At 37.1% G+C, this 23,056-nt stretch overlaps 1 protein-coding gene across 3 annotated transcripts in view; it reads left to right on the top strand.

Moving 5' to 3' along the window:
• The window catches only part of LOC126458000 (ATP-binding cassette sub-family C member 4-like), a 310,841-nt gene that overhangs the window by 163,279 nt on the left and 124,506 nt on the right, over nt 1-23,056 (top strand). For all 3 annotated transcript variants that reach the window (XM_050094772.1, XM_050094773.1, XM_050094774.1), the window contains 2 exons: nt 8,800-9,086; nt 19,255-19,438. In XM_050094772.1, the coding sequence (XP_049950729.1) occupies nt 8,800-9,086; nt 19,255-19,438 (471 nt within the window). The remainder of the gene's footprint in view (nt 1-8,799; nt 9,087-19,254; nt 19,439-23,056) is intronic.

A 23,056-nucleotide genomic window follows, 5' to 3' on the forward strand; every position in this document is an offset into this window, starting at 1 on the left:
CAGAGCACTGAAAGACCTGAGTCGAAACAAGGCCCCGGGAGTAGACAACATTCCATTAGAACTACTGATGGCCTTGGGAGAGCCAGTCCTGACAAAACTCTACCATCTGGTGAGCAAGATGTATGAGACAGGCGAAATACCCTCAGACTTCAAGAAGAATATAATAATTCCAATCCCAAAGAAAGCAGGTGCTGACAGATGTGAAAATTACCGAACTATCAGTTTAATAAGCCATGGCTGCAAAATACTAAGACGAATTCTTTACGGACGAATGGAAAAACTGGTAGAAGCCGACCTCGGGGAAGATCAGTTTGGATTCCGTAGAAATGTTGGAACATGTGAGGCGATACTGACCCTATGAATTATCTTAGAAAATAGATTAAGGAAAGGCAAACCTATGTTTCTAGCATTTGTAGACTTAGAGAAAGCTTTTGACATTGTTGACTGGAATACTCTCTTTCAAATTCTGGTTAGGAAGGGAGTGAGACAGGGTTTTAGCCTATCCCCAATGTTATTCAATCTGTATATTGAGCAAGCAGTAAAGGAAACAAAAGAAAGATTCAGAGTAGGAATTAAAATCCATGGAGAAGAAACAAAAACTTTGAGGTTTGCTGATGACATTGTAATTCTATCAGAGACAGCAAAGGACCTGGAAGAGCAGCTGAATGGAATGGACAGTGTCTTGAAAGGAGGATATAAGATGAACATCAACAGAAGCAAAACGAGGATAATGGAATGTAGCTGAATTAAATCGGGTGATGCTGCGGGAATTAGATTAGGAAATGAGAGGCTTAAAGTAGTAAAGGAGTTTTGCTATTTGGGGAGCAAAATAACTGATGATGGTCGAAGTAGAGAGGATATAAAATATAGACTGGCAATGGCAAGGAAAGCATTTCTGCAGAAGAGAAATTTGTTAACATGGAGTATTGATTTAAGTGTCAGGAAGTCGTTTCTGAAAGAATTAGTATGCAGTGTAGCCATGTATGGAAGTGAAACGTGGACGATAAATAGTTTGGACAAGAAGAGAATATAAGCTTTCAAAATGTGGTGCTACAGAAGAATAATGCTGAAGATTAGATGGGTAGATCACATAACTAATGAGGAAGTATTGAACAGAATTGAAGAGAAGAGAAATTTGAGGCACAACTTGACTAGAAGACAGGATCGGTTGGTAGGGCAAATTCTGAGGCATCAAGGGATCACCAATTTAGTATTGGAGGGCGGCGTGGAGGGTAAAAATGGTAGAGGGAGACCAAGAGATAAATACACTAAACAGATTCAGAAGGATGTAGGTTGCAGTAGGTACTGGGAGATGAAGAAGCTTGCACAGGATAGAGTAGCATGGAGAGCTGCATCAAACCAGTCTCTGGACTGAAGACCACAACAACAACAACAACAATGTTTTCTCCAACTTACTGCAATATCTGAGCATTACATGCTGCCTGATTTGCATTCAGCCCACACAATGTAAATGTCTTGCATGTCTTCTAATCTCCATTCAAGACAGTCATCTGACTATAGCAAATTGTATTTTTTCAGCTAGTGTTGTTTGTTTATATGTAACCATAAACAAATTTACATCTCATCAACTTTGCATCATTTTTATCCTAAACTTTCAGTGTTTGAGCTTAAAAAGTTTCTCCACATTATGAAACAATAATTTTTAATGCGTGCTGATAAGTACCACTTTTATTATCTGTTATCATGAGGTAATTTCAAGCTAATTTTAAAAGTAATCATCATAATCCACCGTATTAAAGTTTTAAATGCATTATATCACCCAAGCAAAAAATGCACCTACTTCTGCAGTGTCCATTTGTTGTTCTGTTCCTATATTATAAAATTTATTACCATTACTGTACAAGGTGTGCTGCATTGATACACAAAGATAATTTGCAAATATTGTTACTGAACTCTTTGCTCTGATTTATTGGGGGGAAATAAATTAATATCAGTGACCAAAAGGACAGTTTGTTTGTTTGCAACCTTAAATATGGAATTGTTCTACCAAGAACAATCTATAAATATATAATAATAATAATAATATTATAAAAAATATGTTTTACTGTTATTGTTGTTAAAATCACAGCCATATGTGGCATATTAAACTTGAGGATGGCAGCGTGTCATACCTTACATACAGAAATGACTGACGCATTTTTCAAATCTTATGGAATGGTTGCTTCTTCCAGAGATGTATGACAGATTACTGCTAGAAGAGAAGCATTCTTCCAGATAAGCTTAAGTATTGAGGTGTGAGTGGGACAGTGCATAAATGGTTTAATTCATATTTGACTGGAAGAATGCAGAAGGTTGTAATTAACAATACAGATAGTCTGCAAAAATGAGCAGATTCCTCAAACTGAGGAGGTATCAAGAACGGTGTCCCACTGGGTCCAGTCTTGGGTCCCTTGTTTTATAAAACCACCATCATCAGCTGATAAAGCACAGCCCTCACCAGTGGCAGAAAAACCAGCATTGACTGAAGCAAGACAATCCTCATCAGATGTCGTAGGAACTACAGATGTAGCAACATCATCTCAATCAACAGCAGAACCACCATCATCAGAGACAACAACAGAGCCACTGTCACAACTGGTGGCAGCATCAGCATTGCCAGAATCAGGACTACCATCATCAAATGAACAAGCAACAAGAGAAGAAGCAACAACAGAAGAACCAACAACATCAACAGAAGAAATAACAGCAGAAGAATCTATAGGAGCCACTCACAATGCGAGAGAAACTTCACCATAATGCCATCTTAATGATTATTTTGTAGAAACTGTGATGGAAACAACATTAAGATAAGTAATCCAAAAAAAGTTGTGTCTGGCCAGTTTAGAGTAGATGATTTTGATGACATCACCTCTAGAATAGCGAATAAAAATTATATTATGCACTTGAATATTAGAGGTTTATCAAGTAATCTGGTCAGTAGGCTTCATGACTTAGAAATATTTCTAGAGAGAACAAAATGGTCTGCAAAAGTTATTTGCTTAACCCTTCTAATACCGTGGGGTCTGTAATGACACCATGCCGTAATTTTCTGTAAAATATACCTTTTTTCCTATTCCGAAAAATTCGGACTTTTTCTGAATTAAGTAATGGGTTCATAATATATTAATATAACTTTTTGAAAATATTTAGTATTGCAGAAAATCAAAAAAAACAACTGCACACCATTGGGGTCAAAGGCGACACCAATGCTCTCTTACTGTATTATTACCCAATAATGCTGCATTGAACGCGTAACTGTTGCTGTATTTCCTTTGTTTTATTCTTGTAAATATTGTTGTAACATGTGATTGTTGCCAATACTTTATAAGCCGACAGTTATTTGTTCCATACAAGTGGAGACTACTATTGTGTGTGTTGCATTTAGTGGAAAATGTCTCGTCACCTATCCGAAGACGAAGTGCTTGAAATATTACTGCAGGATAATCCTTTATCTGGAGAATCAAATAGTGTTATCAGCGATATAGTTTCTGATGTCTCATTCAGCGATGGAGAAATTGTCGTCTTAGAAGAGAATATTCCTCAATCAGACAGAAGTTCAGAAGAAGATATGGACAGCGCAGATGTCCAGCCTGAACAGGAAGTAACACATATTTCTGACTTGTGGCATTTCATGGTAGCTGTCTATTTCGGCAATATATTCCTTCAAAACCAGGAAAATATAGGTTGAAATTGTGGGCTGTATGTGATAGTGCAACATCTTACATTCTCAATCTCCAAGTTTACACTGGTCAACAAGAAAACGAATCTCGTGAAGTTGGTCAAGGCAAGAGAATTGCCTTAGATATGGTGAAAGGCTTAGACAACAGTGGCAGAAATGTAACAACTGACAATTTTTTCACTAGCCTTAGTTTGGCGAGAGAACTTCTGAAAACAGTCTCATACTCTTAGGAACAATTAGAAAAAATAAAGGAGAACTACCACATGCTTTCACTCAGACCAAAGGTTGAGTCAAATATTCATCAATTTTTGGATTCCAAGAGCATGCTTAAAATGTTTCATATTGTCCGAAAAAGGGAAAAGTTGTAACTTTGCTCAGTACAATGCATTCAAGGAAGGAAACGGAAGATCGTGAAGAACGCAAGCCAGCAATGATTCTGGGTTATAATAAAACAAAATCAGGAGTAGATACCATGGACAAGCTGGTTAGAACATACACTATGAAGAAGATGAGCAGAAGGTGGCCAATGGTATTATTTTACAACATGATTGATATCAGTGCACTGAATGCATTTGTCATATGGCTACATCTTACACCAGACTGGGCAGAAAGGACCAACTACAAGAGATGGGCATTTCTCATAGAATTAGGAAAGCAGCTCGTCAGAAGAAAGCCAGACAAAATTATTTCCCAAGTACTTCCATCAACAGCACAGAGAGAGAGAGAAAAAAAAAAAAAAAAAAAAAAATGCGTCATTAATGTCAATTCGGAATTTAATCAAAAATGTTTGTAGTTTCATGAGAATCATTTGTAAATTGTACGGAAATAAATAATTTAAAAAAATATGCATTTCAAATTAATGTAATATCACTGACATCATGTTTTAGATTGTGGAAAAAACAAGGACTGTGATTTTATTCTACCATTATTAAAACTATCTTTAATAAAAAATAAATTCTGTTGGGGTCACTAAAGACCCCAATGGTACTCAGTGTAACAAAAAATGCTCGGTATTAGAAGGGTTAAGTGAACATTGGCTTAGAAATGAAAACATAAATTTATTGAACAAACTTACAGATTATGAAGTAGCAGCTAGCTTCTGTAGAGACAAAGGGTATTGTGGTTCATGTATTCTGGTTCATTCATCAGTAAAATACCAAATTAAGAAAATTTTCAATTATTTAAGTGAAGAACACACATTTGAGAGTTGCTGCATAGAACTTAAAGGACTATAAAATGCTGATATTCAGCATATATCCTACCCCTGGTTACTCAAAGCCCTGCAGTTTTCTGGTCAAACTTGAAAATTTACTCCACCAACTCAAAACTGAAAAGTTATTTTAAAAAAATGTTGTTTGTGCTGATTTTAATGTACATGTGAGGAAAAAAAGACAAATTTGCCTTTAAGATGGAGGAGCTGATGTCCATACATGGTTTTATTCTAAATTTTGTAGAAATGACAAGGGTAACTGCTTTTTCGGTATCCTGCATAGATAACATTGCTAGTAGCTTAAACTACAGAGTAACAGAAAAATTCATAGTAAGCTTGGGGATCCCAGACAACAGTGCTCTATTAGTGCCATTACCCTGTGTTAGCCCAAAGTGCACAAATAATAAAATCAGGAATTTTATACAAGGAAATGTAGAAATGCTCATCAATAAAAATCAGCCTCATCTCATGGCCATTTACTGCTAAATCCTCAGTAAATGAAAATTTCAGTAATTTTCTGGAGGCCCTATTGATGGTGCTCAAAGAATGCTTTCCTTTTGTAACTATAAAAATTGACACACCTAAGAAGTGTTCATGGATACCAAGGGGCATTCAGATTTCAAGCATGAGGAAAAGAGACTTTCATATGGAGGTTTTAGTCAATCAAGACCCAGGATTCTTAAATTATTTGAGGCAATATAAGAAAATCTTTGATTAAGTTGTCAGAGAAGCCAAAAAATTGGTGAATAATAATTACATTTCAAATACTAAAACTAAGTCTATAGAAATATGGACCATTGTAAAGAATGAAATAGGTATCAACAAGGCAGACAACAGATACTTGAACCGGTGGTTGAAGGTGAGCCTGTTTGGAACCCTACACAAATCTGTGAAGAGTTTAACAGCCACTTCATAAATCCATGTAAAACTGATGAACTTTCACCACCAAATGTGTACCCTATTTCCAGTTTATGTAACCCCACTAAATTTAAATTCACCTATATCTCCTATTCTGAAGTAGCTGATATAAAGTCCTTGAAGAATTTAAATTCTGGAGGCTGGGATGAAATTCCTACAAAAATAATAAAGGCAGTCACCCATAGTACTGCACATCTTCTGTCCCTTATAATGAATCAATCTTTCGAGGAAGGATGTTTTCCTGATAGACTGAAGTATGCTGAAATATGACCCATTTACAAAAAAGGCAGACATGATGAAGTGAGTAATTATTGACCAATCTCATTGTTATCAATATTTTCCAAAATATTTGAAAGTGCTGCATGTAAGCAGATAGTTAACTATAATAATCTGCATAATATTATCCAGAACAATCAAAATGGTTTCCAAAGAGGACACTGCACTGTGCAAGCCATTAATTAACTTATTACAAAAATTAGTTGTAGTCTAGATAAAAATATGAATGTATCGGGCATCTTTTGTGACCTAAATAAAGCCTTTGACATAGTAGATCACAAACTACTACTTTTCAAGCTACAAGTATATGGTTTTAGTGAAAATTTGCTGAGATGGATGTCATCTTACCTATTAAACAGGAAACAAAGAATAGTAATAGAAGAAACTGGTAAGAGATTCTTCTCAAGTTGGAAAAAGACTGAATTAGTCATCTTCAGCAGTCTCTCGATGAAATTGAGGCCTGGGTGAGAAATAATGGTCTGAAATTAAATCTAACAAAGACACAAATCATTCACTTTACCACAAAACAAGCTGTACAGGATATACTAGAAATACCATATGAGGACAAACAGCTTGCCACCACAAACTGTACCAAATTCGCAGGTGTGATGCTAAATGAGAATTCATCATGGGCAGACCATGTAGATGCCATGTGTCACCATCTAAATAGTCTAATACTTTCACTGAATGTTAAAGCAGTGTAATAGAAACACCAGTCAAAACACATGCATATTTTGTAACTGTGATTAGATATGGTATAATTTTTTGGGGATAAAAGAAAGCAAACTTACAGAGAGTCTTTAAGCTACAGAAAAAAATCATTAGAGCCTTGACAGGTGCAGAAAAAAAGACAATCGCGAAGACCTCTGTTCGAGGCCCTTGATCTTATGACTGTTCCTGGCCTCTCACATCTATGAGACAGTTAAGTTTTCTAAACAAAACCCACAACTTTTGAGGATAACCTGTTTAATCATGATTATGAAATAAGAAACAAATATCAGTATAAATTACCAACTCTTAGGGTAAAACTGCTGGGGAAGACACCTTGCTATTTTGGTAAGAGGCTGGAAAATAAAGTCTGTGAAAAATTTAAAAATTATGAACCAGAAGAATTTGGATATCATTTAAAATAATACCTAGCAAGTAAATATTATTACAGAGTAGAAAAATTTATGACTGGCTTTCACAAATAGCTGTGCCTGATGTTACATTTTATTCTGTCAAGTTAAAAAGTACTTTAAGTAAATACTTATTCTTAACTTTAGTTTATTTTCAACATGATTATTTTAAAACTATTTTGTGCTACTAAAATTACAAAATACCTGTAATTATTCTGTATACTTACAATTAGAAACCAGCTTTAAACTGATGAGTCACCTATGTCCCAATCATCTGACTTTATATGACATGTTATGCGACAATAAAGTTTCTATTCCATTCTATTCTATTCTATTCTGTTAATGACTTGCCACTTTGTATTCATGAAGATGGAAAGCTAATACTTTTTGCTGATGACACAAGTATAGTAATCACACCCAACAAACAAGAAACAACTGAGCAAATTGTAAATGTCTTTCAGAAAATTATTAAGTGGTTCTCTGCAAATGGACTCATACTAAATTTTGAGAAAATACAGTTTATACAGTTCTGTACAGTAAATGGCATAACAGCATTGATAATTAGACTATGAACAGAAGTCTATTGCTAAGACAGAATATTCAAAATTTCTGGGTGTATGCATTGATGAGAAATTGAATTGGAAGAACACATAAATGATCTGCTGAAACAGTTAGATTCAGCTACTTATGCTATTAGAGCTATTGCAAATTTTGGTGATAAACATATCAGTAAATCAGCCTACTATGCCTATTTTCATTCACTGCTTTCATATGGCATCAGATTTTGGGGCAATTCATCATTAAGAGAGAAAGTATTCATTGCACAAAAGCATGTAATCAGAATAATAGCTGGAGCCTACCCAAGATCACCTTGCAGACATTTATTTCAGGAACTCGGTATATTCACAGTACCTTCCCAATACATTTATTCATTTATGAAATTCGTTATTAATAACCCACCCCAATTCAAAAATAATAGTGAAGTGCATACTACAACACTAGAAGGATGATCTTCACTATTCTGGATTAAATCTCACTTTGGCACAGAAAGGGGTGTATTATGCTGCCAAAAATGTCTTTGGTCATTTACCAAACAGCATTAAAAGTCTGACAGATAGCCAACCAACATTTAAAAGCAAATTAAAAAAAAAAATTCTGAATGACAACTCCTTCTACTTAATAGATGAATTTGTGGATATGAAGTAGTAACTGAAAAAAAAAAAATTAATTATTTTGTGTAAAGAAAACTTATACTAAAGTGGCACATTCCACATCATTATGAAATGTTGTATTCATGATATATGGAACTAGCATTCATGTATTTTTGTATGTATGTATTTATGCAGGTTTTTTGGATTGTTCGTGCAGTATTGTGGGCATATAACATTAGAGCCAGTCGCCATTTGTCTGCTGAGCATTTTTGCTTGATTTTCTATGCTACAAGAGGTTATCTCATTATCTGTTATTTTGCTGACTGATCGTTGAAAGGAGGAACTGTGGATCTAGCTAAATGGAACTTTTTGTTATTCTTTTTATTTGTTAATAATTTACATTTATTATAATTAAGTATTAGTTAAGGTTTCATCTTATTGTTTCAGAGCTCTCTGCTGCAAGCTATACTGGGAGAGCTTATGGTGAGTGAGGGCAAATGCAAGGCATATGGCAAACTGTCATATGCATGTCAGGATCCTTGGGTGTTCGCAGCCACGGTTCGCCAGAATATCCTGTTTGGACTGCCCTTCGACCGGTGGCGGTACCGAGAGGTCATCCGGGCATGTGCACTGCAGCGAGACCTGGACCTGCTGCCCCAGGGGGACCTCACTGTTGTGGGCGAGCGTGGAACCTCACTGTCTGGGGGGCAGAAGGCACGCGTCAACCTTGCCAGGTAACTATGTGACAGGATTCTTTTCCATGTGCCAGTTATTAACCCTAAGTGACCACAACTATTCCCCCATTAATTTGCAAGAGCAGATAGAGTTCATTCTTTGTTCATGTTGACAATGTCCAGAAATGGTACGTCCATTGTTTACGTCAATGACAGTCTTCTCTCTGACTTATTCATTTGAATATAAAAGTTCTGCATAGATTGGTACATCAAGATTGTGGATAGTTATATTGTACATCAACTATGTCTTTGAATTTACACTAGTACACCCATAAGCAGCTATTAAATATGCACTAGACCTTCACATCTACATTCACATCTGCATACATACTCCATAAGTCACTGTAAAGTGCGTGGCAGAGGTTATCCTTTACCCTTTACCCAATACCCTGTCCCACTCCCAAAAAAGTGATGGGAAACACTTCCTTTACGCCTTCATATGAACCATAATTTCTTAAACTTGTCTCCACAACTTATTTCTGTGCACAAGGGTTTCATGATCTCCTAGTAATTAAATATAAATCCTCGAATCAATTCAAAGTACGTGATGCTATGTGTGTTGCTTTGAGTTATACTATTATCTTCAGGTTTACTGAACTTGTAGAGAAGATGCCAGTTGAAAAATCACACTGATGCTAACCGAATTTAATTTCCTACTACAAATGTTATGTTTTCCATTGTGATACACAGTCCAGTCACATTAATATGATCACCTGTCAAAAACATGAACAACCACCTTTTGCAGCATGGATGTGCAGCAAGACAGTCAACGAGTTTCTTGAAGGTACCAACAGCAATATGGAGCCATCCAAATTCCAGTGCAATCACCAGCTGCACTGTGTTTCTCAGTTGAGGATCCATGGTGAGAATAGCCCGATGGAGGTGGTTCCACAAAAATTTTGACTGGATTTAAATCCTTAGTATTTGGTAGCCAGAGGAGTATTACAAACCATTCCTGGTGCTCACCCAGCCAAACATGTATATTGTGAGCTGAGTGACACATTGCATGGTCCTGCTGGTAAATGGCATAACACTGAGGGAATAAAACTGCATGTAGGGATGGACATGGCCCCCAAGGGCAAATGCATACTTGTGTTGATCCAGTGTGCCTTCCATAATAACAAGATCACCCATGGGATGCCGCAAAAACATTCCCCAGATCATAATGCTTCCTCCTCCTGCCTGGATACTTACAACAATTGTTGAAGGGCTGTTTATGCCTATGGCCATCTGTCCAATGGAGATTAAATGAGATTCATCTAAAAATGCCACCAGCTGCTACTCAGTGAACATCCAGTTGTGGTACTGATGTGCAAATTCCAGTCTTCATTGCCAATGAACAGCAGTCAGAATGGGTGCACGAAGCAGGAGCCTGATGTGGGGGGCCCAACACAGCAGCATTCACTGAATGGTCATTGAACAGACACTGATGTTAGCCCCTTGGTTCACCTGGGCAGTCAGTTGCTGAACAGTCTATTCAGCCGTGCTTGTCTCCACAGCTTTTGCTCTTTTCTGTCATCTAAGGCTCATGGTGCCCCACTGTCGTTTCAGGGCCAGGTTTGATCAGCACTATTTTGCCATGCACAGTATACTTTAACTGTGGCATTGTGCAAACAGTTTAAAAGCTTAGCCATTTTGGAAATGCTTCCACCCTTTGCTTGAAAGCTGATGTCCATGCCCTTCTGGGCATCAAATAAATTGCTCCGTCTCTGCATTATGACAATGATCGCACTGTACCCTGCACCTGTGACCTGGTGGCTGTGAGTGGTTATTGATGTTGAACATCGGTGGTGATCATGTTAATGTGACTGGACCATGCAGTACTATTACTGCATGCTCCTTTTGAGTTTAATGAATGTATTGAAAGTGTGAATAAAACTTATTTTTAGATTGGCAATCCTACAGATTTTACTGTCTGTCATGTGAGAGGATTCCATATCTATAATGTGAAGTCATATGTGTGGTAATTCATTGGAGAGACTCAAGGCTATTAATTTCTCTTTCCTGTCACTCGAAGATGAGCTACTTACCAAGATCCGAGGGAGACTGACTTCAGAAGTCAAGTCAGATAATAAAAATAAAAATAAAAGTAAAGAAACTGTAAGAATTTTGAGTCACAGTAGGCACAACAATAAGGTTCACACAATTATAGCTTTTGGCCATTAAGGCCTTTGTCAGTAATACAAACACATACACACACGCACACACTCACACAAATGCAACTTGTACACACATCTGCAGTCTCAAAAGTATGAATCTTTTTGTTGTGCCTATTGCGACTCAGCATCTCCACTCTATGGTGAGTAGCAACATTCCTTCTCAATATTGTTACATTCCATCCTGGATTTTCTATTGTTTGAAACAGTAAGAATTTTCAGACTAGATATTAACAAGAAAGTAGGCTGGATATGTGGTTTGTGATATCACAAGAATATTGAACTCTCTTTTGTGTTTGTTGTTTGCAAAAGAAAACACTGTTTGCAAAATGACTTGGATTCTTAAGAAGTATTGGCACTCTCAGTCATTTACCACATAAGTGAAGAAACATGAGTATCTTGGCACACTACTACAATTACTCAAGCAAGAGGGCTCTGCCCAAAATTGAAGCACCCAGCATTTCAATTTTGATTGTCTGTATTCAATTATATTATGCCACATGTTGACATATTGTACAGACAATTACAAAAATGAGTTGATCCACTGACTGCGCAGCAAGGAGTAGAACATTTCAAATGAGCCATACTGGGTATCTGAGGTAGCATAGTTGACACAGTTTCCACATACAGAGAGCTGCTGCATACTGTAAAGATAGAGTTGGGAAACAAAATTCCAAGTGCTGTTGCTGTAAAGAAATGTGTGACACAGTTACAGTTGCTGAATGCTTTGGCTTCAAAGGCATCTGATTGCTGCAACTTTATTTAAAAGTGAAAATTCAGTTCCTACAAAAGTTGCTGCAGATCTCTTGTCAAACATGTTTCTTCTTTGACCGCAATAAGCTGAGAATGGAGCTTCAGATACTATATTCTAAGAATGATTTTTTAGAACTCTCATAGATACTGATCCACTTCTGCACATTTGCATTGCTGCCCAAAAATAATTTGCAGGAGCCTTTAAGTGAAACAATGCAACTCCTGAAAGGATTGTTACCATTCCAGTGCCATCTGAAATGGAGCAATTTTTCACTCCTCTTAACAGAATAATAACTATTCTGCAAAGTACTGTGAGTCATGAATGGTTAACAGTACTAGCACTTCTCTTCATCAAGGAAGACTTCAAATGTTGCATCAAAGAGTTAAGTAAATGCACCATTGACAGATTCTCTGCTCATAAGGAGGGGTAAATAGGTATTGCATATAAACATTCATTGTAGTGTAAGTGTATTTCTACAAAGCAGTTATTTCATTACCCACTTTTGCCTATTTATGTTAGTGGCAGGGGTAAAATACAGGGAGCAAAAGGCTATTTACAATTTGTACAGAAACCAGATGGCAGTTATAAGAGTTGAGGGACATGAAGGGGAAGCAGTGGTTGGGAAGGGAGTGAGGCAGGGTTGTAGCCTCTCCCCGATGTTGTTCAATCTGTATATTGAGCAAGCAGTAAAGGAAACAAAAGAAAAATTCGGAGTAGGTATTAAAATCCATGGAGAAGAAATAAAAACTTTGAGATTCGCCGATGACATTGTAATTCTGTCAGAGACAGCAAAGGACTTGGAAGAACAGTTGAACGGAATGGATAGTGTCTTGAAAGGAGGATATAAGATGAACATCAACAAAAGCAAAACGAGGGTAATGGAATGCAGTCGAATTAAATCAGGTGATGCTATGGGAATTAGATTAGGAAATGAGACACTTACAGTAGTAAAGGAGTTTTGCTAGTTAGGGAGCAAAATAACTGATGATGGTCAAAGTAGAAAGGATATAAAATGTAGACTGGCAATGGCTAGGAAACCGTTTCTGAAGAAGAGAAATTTGTTAACATCGAGTATAGATTTAAGTGTCAGGAAGCCGTTTCTGAAAGTATTTGTATGGAGCGTAGCCATGTATGGAAGTGAAACATGGACAATAACTAGTTTGGACAAGAAGAGAATAGAAGCTTTCGAAATGTGGTGCTACAGAAGAATACTGAAGATTAGCTGGGTAGATCACATAACTAATGAGGAGGTACTGAATAGGATTGGTGAAAAGAGGAGTTTGTGGCACAACTTGACTAGAAGAAGGGATCGGTTGGTAGGACATGTTCTGAGGCATCAAGGGATCACCAATTTAGTATTGGAGGGCAGTGTGGAGGGTAAAAATCGTAGAGGGAGACCAAGGGATGAATACACTAAGCAGATTCAGAGGGATGTAGGCTGCAGTACGTACTGGGAGATGAAGAAGCTTGCACCAGATACAGTAACGTGGAGAGCTGCATCAAACCAGTCTCAGGACTGATGACCACAACAACAACAACATATGTTAGTTATTTGGAACTTCATAGTCTGTCTTCCAGTGAACCACCAAGGAAAGCCCCACATAGCACCAGTGTGTGTAAGTCTCATTTCATCTCTTTTACATGCAAAACACATATAAACAAAGACAGTGAATATTCCACCACCCAGAGAGAATGGACCAAATGTTTTCAGATGTGACCAAATTCTGGCCAAGTTGTCATAGATGACCTGAAATGAAATGTTCTGAAATATGGGCCACATGCTTTAATGGAGACAACCAATGTACATGTTGTGAATGACTCCTTACACAGACTGTGGTATCTCTTGAGCACTGCCTAACAATGACAGTGGCATAGGTCATGAATTGTGCAGTTTACAGAGTAAAAGCCCAGATCAATTTTAGGCCAGGATACAAGAATTCCAGACTAGGAAGGTATACAGGACAAAGTACTAATGATAACTGATTGAGCTGCACAAATATTCCATCAGATCTGGGTAAAATTTCAAAGTCATACAAAGATTTGTAACTTGCATCAAATGTTTGGAAATGTAAAATTGTGCACTTCTCTAAGTGCAAAAAATTACTAAACTATGACTGCATGATCAGTGAGTGACAATCAAAGTCGGTCTACTTGTACAGATACCTGGGTCTAACAAATTACAGTGATATGTAATAAAATAATCACATTAGCTCAGTCATGGATAATGAAGGTGGCAGACCTCAGTTCATTGCCAGCATACTAAGAATATGCTGTCAGTTTACAAAGGAGATTACTTACACATCACTTGTGTGACCCATCTCAGAATATCATTGAACCTATACCAAATGTTACTTTGTTAAAAATTTTCTTTGGATTAAATTTTAACTTGGGCTAAAAAAAGGAATAATACAGATCACTGTATTTCCTTCACCTAACAAAGTCAGGTCTTCCAAATAGGACTAACAACAGGACCTGAATGTATATAAAGAAGGGCACCATGAAGTGTCACAGATTTGCTTGCCATGAAAGAATGTCATGAAAAGTTGGAGAAATTGAACTGACAGGTGCTTGAAGATTCTTGCAAATTATTCCATGGAAGGTTACTTACAAATTACAAGAATCAGCCAAGATCCAAGCAACAAAGAATGTCCACGAAAGGCAAAGGTCCCGAGTTCGAGTCTTGGTCCGGCACACAGTTTTAATCTGCCAGGAAGTTTCATATCAGCGCACACTCCGCTGCAGAGTGAAAATCTCATTCTGGAAACATCCCCCAGGCTGTGTCTAACCCATGTCTCCGCATTATCCTTCCTTTCAGGAGTGCTAGTTCTGCAAGGTTCGCAGGAGAGCTTCTGTTAAGTTTGGAAGGTAGGAGACGAGGTACTGGCAGAAGTAAAGCTGTGAGGACGGGGTTTGAGTCATGCTTGGGTAGCTCAGTTGGTAGAGCACTTACCCGTGAAAGGCAAAGGTCCCGAGTTCGAGTCTTGGTCTGGCACACAGTTTTAATCTGCCAGGAAGTTTCATATCAGCGCACACTCCACTGCAGAGTGAAAATCTCATTCTGGAACAAAGAATGCCCCTATGTATTGCTCTTGTAGGGATCACGAAGAAAAATTAACCTAGTTACAGTGACAATTAAGCAATATTTCTTCCCATCCTCCATAGATGAACAGAACTGGAAGAAGCCATAGTAACCGGTGCAATAAGAAGTACTTCTGCAATGCACTTCACAGTGGTTTTCAGAGTATAGAGGTAGATGTAGATTACACAGAGGTGACATAGATCCAGGCCTAGTAGTGCCTCATCTATGGTGACCAGTAATGTCAGTTATTACAAGTGGCATCATTGAACAGGCATCAGTGAAAGCAAGGACAATCATGCCTCACTGATCACTGGTGTGAAAGACTGCATCAGGATAGCAGGGGGCAGAGAGATTACTCTTAAGGAAATGAGTTTGTCATACTGTGGCATAAAAGCATGATACCAAGTCAGTGATGGATGTATAGCACCAGTGGGAATAATACAGTTGAGTGCAGCCACCACACATTGTAATCAGAGTACTTGACTGTCTTCATAGCTGTATGCCTGTGTTAGACTGAATATTTTTCGCCAAAGTATTGGCTTGACCCTGGAGCACTATACTCATATGGACTTTTGTGCAACAATGATTTGTGTCTGGCTGCTATGGGATGTCCTAGTTGCACACATTTGTGGTGGCTTCCATTATGCAGAAATCACAAATGTGAAAACATAACACTAGTGCTAGCAGTCTAAGTGACAAAATGTAATTTTTTCAAGAATTTTGCAGCAACATGTCCTACAGTGAGAACCAGATATGTGTTAGACTGTACCATGGTGACCACTACCTGGCAGCCTGCATTGTTGAGTGACATAGTGAATGAAAGTCAAATGCAACTGGATAGGATGTCAATGTAGAGAACATGTGAACTTAACCTCTCTTTACTGAGAGGTTTAGGACATCATTCAATACAACAGGTCATCTTAGATTCTTTACATTGAGTACATTTTGAACAGCAGATGCTACATTACAGTTGTAGAGTCAGAGGTAATAATCTACTTTACCATATATTGTTGAGTGGTACATTACCAGACCACATGTAGTGATGAATATGCCAGCCTTATTGAAAAAAATGACTGCTAAGACCCCCTGCCCAACCTGCACCTTGACGCAGCCTGTCACCCATTAAAAATGTCTGGGATAGGGTTGGGCAGCAAAGGGCCTCCAGCATCCATTTTAATGCTTTGTGAGCTAATATATAAAATATATGGTCAGACGTTTCTCAGGGAAAATAATGACCCATCAACAAAGAGATATGAAACAGTAGGTTAGACAGGATACAGAGGAGGATCCACCTAATCTTCTGGCCAGCACATTTAACAATTTAATGAAATCATGGAAATTTGAACCCTGTATCCAACACATTTTATTCTAATGCTTCAAACATCAACAGACAGAATTATATAGAATGAACCATTCTCATAGGTATTCAATGAGTTATAATTTTTGAATGTGAGGGTATAAAGATTAGGGATTTGTAGATGACCGGTCTATGGGCAATCCTGCAAAATTAGGCAAGATGTTTAACAGATAATGTAAATCTGCTAACCTTACGCTACATATCTCTAATGGCTTCATCACTTTGTAGACTGTGAACAAAATTGTGCCAACAACACAATATGTTGAGGGACAATCTGACAAGATGATGAAAAAGGTACAAGCTGAGACTAATAAAGGCAAAATCTGAGGTTTTTGGATAGTATATACTAAGTAACTAGTACTTCAAGCCAAGTGTAGAGCTAAGCAATGTCGCCTGTGATTTAGTCTTGCTTGGGGAAAATCTTAGTAAAGATGATCATTTAGTGATTATTGAGGGTGCTAGTAACATTTTGAACCATAACTTCAGTTACATATTTGATGTAATAGGAAGAAACTATTGGAGAACTTGAAGCAGAAGTCAAAGATCAAAACTGTAATGAGGCCAAACCAGGCAGCAGGTGCTGGTCATTTAACTACATGATCAGCTCCTGTCATCAAATGAGCGCTGGAACCAGGTAACATCCTCATGTCATGTAATCGACACAATTTGAACAACCTATTACCAGTTATGCCACACTTTCTGAACATCAACATATTCCAGACATTTCACTGCAACCCACAAACACTGCGCCGGCCGGTGTGGCCGTGCGGTTAAAGGCGCTTCAGTCTGGAACCACGTGACCGCTACGGTCGCAGGTTCGAATCCTGCCTCGGGCATGGATGTGTGTGATGTCCTTAGGTTAGTTAGGTTTAATTAGTTCTAAGTTCTAGGTGACTGATGACCTCAGAAGTTAAGTCGCATAGTGCTCAGAGCCACAAACACTACCGTTACTGTGGAATCAACAGGGGGAAGCAGTATTTAACCATGACCGAAACAGCTCATCATCATTCAGCCAACTGGGCAATATGTGATGCCTTGTCTGTGTTGAGTGGAGCCATCACTATAACTCTCAGGTCACTGGTTTGCAAACCAACAACATCCACCTGTTTTTCCAGCCTGGATGACTAACAATCTGCCAGTCAGTTGCTCCCTGATCCCCAGTCGTCTACCCACAGGTTGACACAACCAATGCTATCACCATGCCACTGGGATGCTGTGGCCCACTGTAAAGACAGAAGATGCTGCTGGCTGGTCTTTCTCTGTACCTCAGTGATATAAAATCTCATGCAGAATCTGCATCTCCATTACTGAGTCAGCGCTCTGGATTGCTGCTCCTCTATGTAAGCAGCTCATTCTCTGTGCCACTGTCTATTTCTACACCTGGTGCTTTGTGCAGAATATTACATGGGGAAGTAAATGCACCACAATGACTGTTCTAGCCATAGGGAATAATTAAACACTTGTTCTTGTTCATGGAGGAATCTAGTTGAATGATTAAATAAAGCACCTTGTGTATGTTGACTGCTGATCTGTATGCTGCTTCTCCACATGTCTCTCCAGTCCCTCAAACCATCCATGGATCTTACAGTGCCCATAGGAAGACCTGAAGCCATCTTTACAAGCAAGAACTTTCATTTTTGACTCTGATTTTCCCACAGCTACACAAGACCTGCTACATGTTGGCACCCAGTGTAGGATGATTTTGCTTCTACCTTATATACTGACTGTCACAGCTACACAAGATCTGGTACATTTTGCCACCCAATGTAGGGTGATTTTGCTTCTACCTTCTGTACTTAATATGGCATCAGGCACATCTCTGAGGGTGTCCTCACACTAATACAATGATTTAGTCATACTTTTGAGTTCTTTGACAACACCCATGCATTTCAGATTGTCTATAGATGTAAATGTTTCTGAAAGATAGAAGTGCTAACGAGCTATAGGTGCAATAGAAATAAGTGGAAAACAAAACAAAAAATAACAGCATTGATGGCACAGAGGTTAAAAATCAAAATAGAGTTGGACTTTTTCATGAAAACATAAGAATCCTTTTTAAACAAGAAAGATTATCTTTTCATATCACTAAAGGAAATTTAAATACTCATAAGGCATTCCTGCACAGATGTTAATTCACAACAGAACATTGCTTGGATGTCACAGAAGTTAAAAAGATGCGCTTATATGGATACACTTTAGTATGGCATTACTGTAGGTATTACATGAGGAAAGGAGGTCAAACAATGGAAAATCCAGGATGGAATGTAGCGTACAAGGGCAGTGTGGCCTCAGAAGCCTGAGACTACAGTCATGTGCGTGTGAGTTGTGTTTGTGTGAGTGTGTATGTGTGTGATAGTTGTCTAATTTTGACGAAGGCCTTACTGGCTGAAAGCTATATTTATGACAGCCTTTTGTTGTGCCTATCTGTGACTCAGCATCTCCACTATATGATGAGGAAAGGAGAAGTGGTTAAAAAAAAAAAAAAAAAAAAGAGTCCCATACAGTTGATCTAAACAAATACAACTCTTTTGAGTGATATGATTAGAAATCAATGATGAATGAGTAGGCCTAAAGTGTAATTCTGAATGCATACCAAGGTTGTTACATTTCGACATGACTTTCTATTAGTTTCCTGTGCATAAAATAGTTGCTTTGAAAACATGTAGGTGCTGATACATCTATTTATACATTCATTAACTATACATAAATGTCAAGTATAAATGCATTTAACGTGGCAAACAAATCATTCCATTTTGTTTGCAACCATTTATTTTTTTGCTATTGCCTGATTACAAGATAAACTGAGTGCTTGTACATTTCAGGGCTGTTTATCGTGATGCAGACATATATCTTCTTGATGATCCACTGTCAGCAGTGGACACTCATGTGGGAAAACATCTCTTTGAGGAATGCATTGTAAAATTTTTGCAAAATAAAACACGAATACTTGTGACACATCAGATTCAGAATCTGCCTCACACAGATCATGTTGTGGTAATTGATGCTGTAAGTATTTTGTGAACATAAGCTCTTATTTATTTGTCACCCTTGTATCTCATCATTATAAAATGATATAGGATTTGTCATACATGATCTTATATAGATAATAGGACAAGAAAGATTTACAGTTATATGCTGGCCAATAAAATATTTCTACATATAACATGAAACCATGAGCGTAACAGTCATAATGCACTAAATTAGAATAATAAGTGACTACAGTATATTTTTGAAGCAGGCACTTCAGATCACTATGACGGAGGAAATAAACTAATCTGTTTTGAATGCTGATGGCTCAAGTATTCCTTGACACCAAAAAAACTCTTGTTAATTAGTATTTTTTGAGGTATTTTTTGAATATGTGGAATTTCGACGTCTTTTAATTTTCTTTGCTAATTCACTAAACAGATTTTAGGCAGATAATGAGCATTTCACCACAAAAATCACTTCTGTTTCTCATTTTTAAGTTTTGGACTTGATTGTTTAAAACAGAACATTACTGGTATGCCTTCAGAAAACACATACTTTCATAAAGTCATGGCAGGTCTTGAATTTTAGCTCCTTTTATATGGTTATCTATGTGTCACCTCTCTCATTGTTCCTATTACTCTGTTTTGCAGCATAAATGTTTGTTTCACCAGACTAGTATTTCCCCAAAATAAGATGCCATATATTAACCTGCTAAGAATGAGTGCAGCATACGAACAGAACACTGCATCATTTCTACATGAATTTTTTGCATTCTAGCAACATAACATTACTGAATTAATCTTTTGTATAACATTTCTATATATTTCTCCCACATACAGCCATACTCCTAAAAATTTAGTATAGAGAGTTTGCTCTATTTTACACAGCCCAAGTAATACTGTTAGGTTGGTTCTTAGTTTGTTTGTTATATGTCTGAAGTTTATCGAAGCTGTTTTCTTGTCATTCACAATTAATTTGTTATCCCTAAACAATTTGTTTGATTCTTCTGCAGCTAATGTCACTGTTTCGTGTAGGTCAGCTTTGTCCATAGCTTTACCAAACAGACTGGCATTGGTGATCAATATTGTATTTGCCACTGATATATGGCTTAGCAAGTGATTTATATATATATTCTGAACAGCAATGGTCTCAGTTCGGGGCCTCATGGCAGTCCATACCTGATGACTCTTTAGTATGCTGATGAATAAACTTTACCTATTGTTGTATCTCTATCATTTGATACATTTTGGGAAGATAGGATTTGAAACAATCACATTCTACTGCATGAATCCCATATCAGTGTAGCTTCCTGAACAATGAATTATAGTCAATGACATCAAATCCTTAGATAGATCCAAACACAGACTACAGTTTAATTCATTTTTGTCTATGGAATTGATAAAATTTTTTAAAAAGTTATACACTGCACTATCAAAAAATGGTTCAAATGGCTCTGAGCACTATGGGACTTAACATCTATGGTCATCAGTCCCCTAGAACTTAGAAATACTTAAACCGAACTAACCTAAGGACATCACACAACACCCAGTCATCACGAGGCAGAGAAAATCCCTGACCCCGCCAGGAATCGAACCCGGGCACGGGAAGTGAGAACGCTACCGACTGCACTATCAGTTGACCTATTTTTCCTAATTTAATTTTGCTCATTAACTAATATTTGATTTTTATTAAGAAAATGAGACAATCTTTAATGCATTATGCTTTGTATTACTGTTGAAAATCAAGACAACAGCGATATAGGTCAGCAATTGATAACATCAGACTGGTTACCATTCTTGTAAATTGGCTTGGCAATCAAATATTTTACTTTTTCTAGGAAAAATTTATAATTATTTGCTGGCTAATAAATGATACATTAATGATGTCAACAAGTTGGGACTCTATGTATCTTGCTTGCACCCTGCTTTATTACTTTGTATGGAATCCCATAACTACTAATATGACATTCTATTTTTTTTAATTTACTTATAGCATTTCATACCTCTAATCCAGTAACTGGATGTAGAAATGTAGTTTTACCATTCATGGGGAGTTGCACTCTTGAGCTGAAATTACACTTACTTTGAATTAGGTTTGCTGGTAAATTTGTGTAATGTTTGTTGAATATGTTGGCTATCTGCAGTGGACCCTCAACAGACTTCCATTGACATTTAACAATAAAACTGTTTTATTTTATTTTATTTTATTTTATTTTATTTATTTTTTATTTTTCTGCTTACCTCTATTCCTATTTATTAAGTCCAGGTTGATTTTATTTTGTTGCTACCTTTCCTGATGTTCGAGCCATTATTAAGTTTCTTGGTGGCTATTATAACTTTCTTTATTTTTATATATCGTTTTAACATAATAGCATTTCTGGCAGATTTGTTTAACTTTCTAAGGGTGTCAACAGATTTTTTTTATTCCATGGTTTACCTATGTCTTTGCTTTGATTTTAAATCAGACTTGCTTGATAGGAAATGAGACAATGCTCATAACTTACAAGAAATGACTCAAATCTTTTACGTACATCACAGGTTGATTCCATGTCCCAAGTTATATTTTTAACATGCAATTAAAAAGCCATATGCTGTCTTCATTAATAAATACCTTTTCTCTGTATTTATCACAGGCCACTAGATCCATAAAAGCTATATTATTTAAAATCAATATGACTGCCTCATGATCCGATAACCCAGTATGTATTACTTTCGTGGTATGCTCACACTTCTTCTGATTGACAAATACTTGATCAGTTATTGTTTCAGATCCACCCACACACCTCCTGTCTTCAAATATTATAGCTGTGGTATTATAAGAACAATTGATCAGTTGTTATTATTTAGTACAGTTATTTTTAAAATTAACATTAAATTTTCCAAGAACAATTGTATTTTTAGTTGATGTTTGAGTTCATTCAGAAGCATTTCAAAAATGTACAGGAAAAGAGTAAAATTGTTCCGAATTTGTTTAACTCACATACATAGTATTCAAAGTCTTTTTCCACACACTTCACATTATAATATTTAATTTCATTTGTGTCTAGCCCTGACGTAACATATATGCATGTACAACCTCCTTTTCTGTTAGTTCTACAGAACTTACTTACAATTTCAAACTCATGAATAACAGCAGTACATTTTGCATCTCTTTTAACTAATGCTCATTTAAACATAAGACTGCAGTTTCTTTTAACAATGTGGGAAAAGACTGACTGCTACTTACCATAACAAAGACACATCACATTGCAGACAGGCACAATAAAAACACACCGACTTGTTTGAGTCTTCTGCAGCTACTGTCACTCTCTCCTGTAGGTCAGTTTGAGCCTTTACGGTAAATAGCAATCTATCTTTTCCTACATCGTAGATATTACTACCTGGAGTTTCCATTGCAATTTCTTTTAAACAGTCATTCAGAAGGACTTCTGTCTTACCTAGCTTGCTGCCTAAATACCACATGTTTTGATAGAAAACAATTAAAATATTTTTGTTTTCTGACATTGATGCACCATTTACCTTACTGTTTGTGTTCCAATTCCTGCCAGTAAGAAATCCTTGAGATGTATTGGCGGAGCTGTTATTCTTCTGAGGCCAGGTCTAACATTACCTTCTGTTATTGCTTCTGCTGGCATAGGTGCAAATGCTGCTTCAT

Source organism: Schistocerca serialis, chromosome 2 (assembly GCF_023864345.2).
Source record: "Schistocerca serialis cubense isolate TAMUIC-IGC-003099 chromosome 2, iqSchSeri2.2, whole genome shotgun sequence".
Classification (NCBI taxonomy): Eukaryota; Metazoa; Arthropoda; class Insecta; order Orthoptera; family Acrididae; genus Schistocerca; species Schistocerca serialis.